At 39.7% G+C, this 6736-nt stretch overlaps 1 protein-coding gene across 1 annotated transcript in view; it reads left to right on the plus strand.

Annotated features, from left to right (window-relative positions):
• LOC110441515 (ubiquitin carboxyl-terminal hydrolase 24-like) overlaps positions 1-5826 on the plus strand; it is a gene marked incomplete at its 3' end in the record, with an annotated part of 82076 nt that extends 76250 nt beyond the window's left edge. Inside the window, exons 58-59 of the mRNA XM_021484689.1 lie at positions 3856-3946; positions 5635-5826. Of these exons, the coding sequence (XP_021340364.1) occupies positions 3856-3946; positions 5635-5826 (283 nt within the window). The remainder of the gene's footprint in view (positions 1-3855; positions 3947-5634) is intronic.
• Between the last annotated feature and the right edge of the window lie 910 nt (positions 5827-6736).

The raw sequence follows: 6736 nt of genomic DNA on the forward strand, positions 1-6736 counted from the left end.
TGTACCTATGTACCTAGTCAGAGATACCTGTACCTATGTACCCAGTCAGAGATATATGTACCTATGTACCCAGTCAGAGATATATGTACCTATGTACCTAGTCAGAGATACCTGTACCTATGTACCCAGTCAGAGATACCTGTACCTATGTACCCAGTCAAAGATTTCTGTACCTATGTACCAGTCAGAGATACCTGTACCTATGTACCCAGTCAGAGATACCTGTACCTATGTACCCAGTCAGAGATACCGCCAGTCTGTAACAAAGACGGCAGACCCTGCAGACCCTCCAGCCTTCAAAGTCATCTGTGGGTGCACCACTTGTATTCTTTTAATTGATTTGTAATCAGTGTAAATATAGATTTGTTAAGTTTAATGTAACACCTTGGTTTGGTGTTCTGCTCCAGACATTCCCATGTACGGCTTTGTAAGTAGATTTGACATTTGACACTATTAAGGAGCAACGTGTTTGTTACAGGAGGATTAAAACACAGGCAGAATTAAGTAGATTGGACATTTGACACTATTAAGGAGCAACGTGTTTGTTACAGTAGGATTAAAACACAGGCAGAATTAAGTAGATTTGACATTTGACACTATTAAGGAGCAACGTGTTTGTTACAGGAGGATTAAAACAAAGGCAGAATTAAGTAGATTTGACATTTGACACTATTTAGAAGCAACGTGTTTGTTACAGGAGGATTAAAACACAGGCAGAATTAAAGTATAGATGAACCAAACTGTTCATAATTTAGATAATTCTGGCATTTCTGTAGTAAAAATAAGTCGCCAAGTTACATCTGTACTGTCAGTTTTTCTTAACACATCTTCATTTGCTAGTCACCACCTATGGTTGATTATGTTTTTCACAACAGATGTGTTCAATAATGGATATTGGCCGATATTGGCAGTTTGTATTATAGTGAAGTCAGACAAATGATTTATTGTAGAGACTGAATTTCCTGTCAGTGACACTACTGGTGGTATTGATGTTCCTTGTTAGCTCACCTGGCTAGCTCACCTGGCTAGCTCACCTGGCCCAAAGGGTCAAGTAAGCTTATGCCATGGTGCAGCATCTGTTGTCCAGCGTCAAGGTTTTACTTTTAATGAACAACTTCTTCTGAATAACCAAAACGTCCAGGTTGATTATATTTGGTCAGTAGCATGCTGTGATAAAGGGCTTTCAAGTTTGTTCAAATGAATGACCTTTGCCCATATTCAAGGTCACAGGGGTCAATTGTCATAAAACACCTTTAAACAACTTCTTCTGAATAACCAAAATGATGATATTTGGCTAGTAACATGTATTTGTTACAGGTTTCTGACCAGAGAAAGAAAACTGTATGTGTCCTAGACATGTCAGGTGATTGATACTGACTGACATTTGATGATCAGATATGTATGCTTAGTAACAGTGACCACAGGGCTGGTCAGTGAATCGGTCAGATGTTTAGTTTGATGGACTGCCCCTGGTCAATATACAAAAGAAGACAGACAATATTTAAACCTGTCCGTTGTCTACAAGGATACTGTGTACTGTATGTATTGAGTATCCATTGACAGTATGATAGGCTCGTTAAACCCGCCCCCAACCTACTGGTAATATCTACCCAATAAAACGTCACAAGTTAGATGTCAATGACATCAAAACATAGAAAAGGTAGCAAATCTTCATGCAGTTACTGGAAGCAAATGAAATTGACGATTGTTCAATGTTTTACCATGGGGAGTAGTTTGACAAAACCTCATTCAGAGTGAAGAGGGGAGTACTCTAATCTTCAACACTAACTCACTTTATTAAGGCCTGTGTCCAGTATCTTTTTCAATGATTTCAAAGTAACCTGTTGGGCAAGCCATGTGTGAGTTCAGCTAACATATCTCTTGGCAGTCTTTCTGCAGTTTTATTGATGAAGTTTAGTTCCAAGTATCGTTACATACATTGTATAAATCTAGACAAAAATATTTAATATATAAACATTAGGATAATGGGTCTGACAACAAACAGCTTCTTAACATTTAAATGCCAAACAAATTGTGGGACTGGATGTGGTGATGTCCCTATCCGTGATCGACAGTTGTGCTGACTGTGTACAATTGGCTTGCTTTCAAATATCATGTTTAAACTCTATGAATTATTCAGAAGACATATTGAGGGTAAAGAAATATCTATGTTATCAGAAAGTAATGACATGACATTAAAATCTAACTCACTGGCCATTATTCTTTACTCAGAGCATGGAATTAAAGGGAGCATTTAAGTCTGGTGAATTAGACTTACCCTACACACATGTCAATCCAATGATTAAAACCTAAAAGTTCTACATTGGAATGCACAGAAGGATGGACCTGCTGTAAACGTGGAATATTATGCGCGGGGGAAATTTACGCTTATTGCGTGGAGCTGGACCATCCACGTAATCAAATGTTGTTATGCTAGGTCCTATATAACACACATTGCTATTGATGACAAACTAAATAAAGCCCAAAAGGATTTTATGTAAGTTTGTTGGCAATACAAATGTGTGTTATAGGACCATAATAACATTTGCTAAAACATTCATTGCTTAATTAAAGACATGCCATGTTTTGGTGGTGAAGCAATTTGCAAATTCAAGAGTACCCAGAGATAAAACCACCGACCTGCAACCAGTACCTGATGACTGCCCCACCTAGGCCTCGAACCTGTGACCCAGTAGTGAAGGGCAAGTGATCGAAGACAATCAGATACCTTAACTACTCGGCCCAGCTGCCCCTCTTTTGGGCGGGATATTCAGTTTTTGCGATGTTGCAGTAACAGTCCCTGTTACAGTTAGGGCTTGTTGTATCTGGACATCTGATGGTGATATCTAAAGAACCTTTGGGTGATTTTACTCCCATTGTTAGCACTTAATATACATTGCAATTACTTTTCAATTTTACAATTTTCATCACAAAACAAGGCGTATTCTGCCTTCCGCTGAGTTCTAGCAGGGGTACTGCAGTTACACATTCCTGTTAATTTCCTGTATTTATTTGACAAATGGGCTATTCAATGAACAGGAATACACTGCACTCATGTTCTTGTTCTAGAAATAATATGCAATTAAATATCCGAGCTGGGGATCCAAGTCCTTGATGGACGCTTTAACCATTGAGCTAGCTTGTCCCCAGCAGTCATCTGATGGGTTCTAAATAGGCCAACTGAACATCCTGTGGGACCACTATTAGTTGAAAAAAATCCCAAAAGAGGTTATTATTGAAATAAAAAATTACTTATCAGATTCTATGATAATTGGTAGAATATAAATGTTGAAATAGAAAATGTATATTTTGATTGTTGTTCAATTTATGAGGTGGTTGTTCAATTTATGAGGTGATAAAAAAAAACTATTATATAAGAATAAGTGGTGACATTCATAAAACTATTTCAGCTGAATATGCCAACAATATTAAAATTGTGTAAAATTATCAAGCCAGGATTTTGAAAAACATGCTGTATACAGGCATTGTAAAAGTATTTTCTTGTTAGATTTATTATTAATATAAAGGCAATTGTAGGTTACTAGCCTTTTAAGGGAATAAGACCCTTTTAGAAATAATTCTTAGCAGTGTTAAAGAAGCTCCTGGTGGAGATGTTTTTGTGAAAAATGAATAAATGAACTTCTTTTGGGAATATAGCTCTATGCTACAATAAATGGGCGAGCAACTTAAAGTCAGAAAGATGCCGAATAAATTAGAACTCTTCTGTGTTGAGAGTTAACAAAGAGTCCTGGGGCTCTCTCTACCCTAATTTAATGTAGTGCTAGTGAGTCGAGTATTTTGGTAAGAGTGAATGTTGAGAAAGTACAGTTTGTATAATTTGAATTTTTGTTGCAGTCGTTAGAAGACCCAGTACAGCTGGCTCGCTTGGAACTGGTCATAGAGGGAACAATAGATGACTCAGGGACACAGTATGAGGGACTCATAGGTATGTACATTTGCTGAAATATCCAAGGAGTCAAACAGGTGTCATTAAGGTTATATGCTACTTTACACATTTGCAATTTGTGTTACAGTTATCTCCCTTAAAAAGGTTTAAGTTGTCATTAAGTTATGATTCAGAATAGCTTACTGTTAATCTATTAATGCATACATTGTTTCGTTTCATTTAAAAAAAGGGTTTTTAATAAATATACATTCCATTCATAAGGATTTTATTAAAGATCCTTAATGTTGATCTCTTTTGGAAGGGAGATAAGATCCTTAATGTTGATCTCTTTTGGAAGGGAGATAAGATCCTTAACGTTGAATTCTTTTGGAAGGGAGATAAGATCCTTAATGTTGATCTCTTTTGGAAGGGAGATAAGATCCTTAATGTTGAACTCTTTTGGAAGGGAGATAAGATCCTTAGTGTTGAACTCTTTTGGAAGGGAGATAAGATCCTTAATGTTGAACTCTTTTGGAAGGGAGATAAGATCCTTAATATGTTGATCTCTTTTGGATGGGAGATTCATGTTGCAGTAAGGTAGTTTATATCATTAAATGGGTGGATCAGTCCAGCAGTTAAACCATTGATCTTCCTGGCAGAAAATCTGGGTTCAATGCCTGGTAAGAGTGTTACTATTTTTACCCACCATAAAGCTCTTCATGGGTTGTGTCCATTAGGGCACCAAAGCTGCTGGTTTTGTCTCTCAGTACATGTAAAAAATGAACCCACAGCAAGTTACAGATGCTACTAAGGATGTTTACTTCAGAGGTGAATAACAGCCATTTTGGCTAGCTTGAAAAAGGGAAAGTTTGTAGAATATCAAAGTAAAATATAGATTCTCAGTAGGACATTGCAATTAATCCTTTTGAAAGAGTCTATAACATGATGCAGAATTAATCAATTTAATTGAAAATACTTAGATACAATGTAAGTTATGCATTAGAGAAATAACCAAACAATGATGTTTAATTCTTCTAAACATTGCACCGGTAAGCACTCCTTCAGATGCTAATTGTTTACAGTTGAGGTTTAATCATTGACTCATGATTATGTTCTGTTGGGTCAAGTCATTCACCCAAAAATGTTCTATTGGTGCAAAATCGGTAAACAATGAATGCCCTGAAGGTGCGAGTCAATTATCCATCAACATCATTTACCCATGAATGACGTATAGGTGTAAGTCAATTACCCATGAATGTCCTATAGGCCTAGGTGCAAGTAAATTACCCATGAATGTCCTGAAAGTACAGGTCAATTACCCATGAATGTCCTGAGGTACAGGTCAATTACCCATGAATGTCCTGCAGGTACGAGTCAATAAACCATGAATGTCCTGCAGGTGCGAGTCAATAAACCATGAATGATCATATAGGTACGAGCCAATTATGCATGAATGTCCTAAAAGTGTGAGTCAATTATCTATGAAAAATAATATAACCATGAATGTCTAATAGGTGTGAGTCAGTTATCCATGAATGTAATGTTGGCGTGAGTCAGTTATCGACTGTTTTTGAATGTCCTGAAAGTGTGAATCAATTCTTATAGATGTGAGTCAATTCATAAATGTCCTTTAGACCAAGGCGCGAGTCAGTTATCGAGGAATGCTTTCCTCAAGGTGTGATGTAAAAGTCATTTATCCATGAACGTCCTATAGGCGCGAGTCAATATTCATGAATGTTATCTTTTAGGTGTGATACGGCAAAACCACTTGCTCGACAGTCGAAGGTCGTACACTTGTATAAAGTTCCTGGTCAGCCTGGCCAACAGGTGCTCTGCGGCCAAGAACTACCTGATGCAGATCCCTCCCAAATGGCAGTGGGCGGTCAACTGGCTTAAGAAAAAGGTAAATGACTTAACTGTTGGTTATGTGAACATGCACAGTACATTATACATTGGAAGCACGGTATTCTAGTGGTAGGACGCAGGCTCGTGACCGAAGGGGTGTGAGACACGGTAGTCTAGTGGTAAGACAGGCTCGTGACCGAAGGGTTGTGAGACATGGTAGTCTAGTGGTAGGACGCGGGCGCATGACCGCAGGGTTGTAAAAAACGGTAGTCTAGTGGTAGGACGCAGGCTCGTGACCGAAAGGATGTAGAGACACGGTAGTCTAGTGGTAGGACGCGGGCTCGCGACCGAAAGGATGTCGAGACACGGTAGTCTAGTGGTAGGACGCGGGCTCGTGACCGAAAGGATTTCGAGACACAGTAGTCTAGGGGTAGGACACGGGCTCGTGACCAAAGGGTTGTGATACACAGTAGTCTAGTGGTAAGACAGGCTCGTGACCGAAGGAGTGTGAGACACGGGAGTCTAGTGGGAGGACACGGGCTCGTGACCGAAGGGGTGTGAGACACGGTAGTCTAGTGGTAAGACAGTCTCGTGGCCGAAGGGTTGTGAGACACGGTAGTCTAGTGGTAAGACAGTCTCGTGACTGAAGGGTTGTGAGACACGGTAGTCTAGTGGTAAGCCAGTCTCGTGCCCGAAGGGTTGTGAGACACGGTAGTCTAGTGGTAGGACGCGGGCTCGTGACCGAAAGGATTTCGAGACACAGTAGTCTAGTGGTAGGACACGGGCTCGTGACCAAAGGGTTGTGAGACACAGTAGTCTAGTGGTAAGACAGGCTCGTGACCGAAGGGTTGTGAGACATGGTAGTCTAGTGGTAGGACGCGGGCTCATGACCGAAGGGTTGTGAGACACGGTAGTCTAGTGGTAGGACGCAGGCTCGTGACCGAAGGATTGTGAGACACGGTAGTCTAGTGGTAGGACGCAGGCTCGTGACCGAAAGGATGTCGA

This window comes from Mizuhopecten yessoensis, unplaced genomic scaffold (assembly GCF_002113885.1).
Source record: "Mizuhopecten yessoensis strain PY_sf001 unplaced genomic scaffold, ASM211388v2 scaffold716011, whole genome shotgun sequence".
Taxonomy (NCBI): domain Eukaryota; kingdom Metazoa; phylum Mollusca; class Bivalvia; order Pectinida; family Pectinidae; genus Mizuhopecten; species Mizuhopecten yessoensis.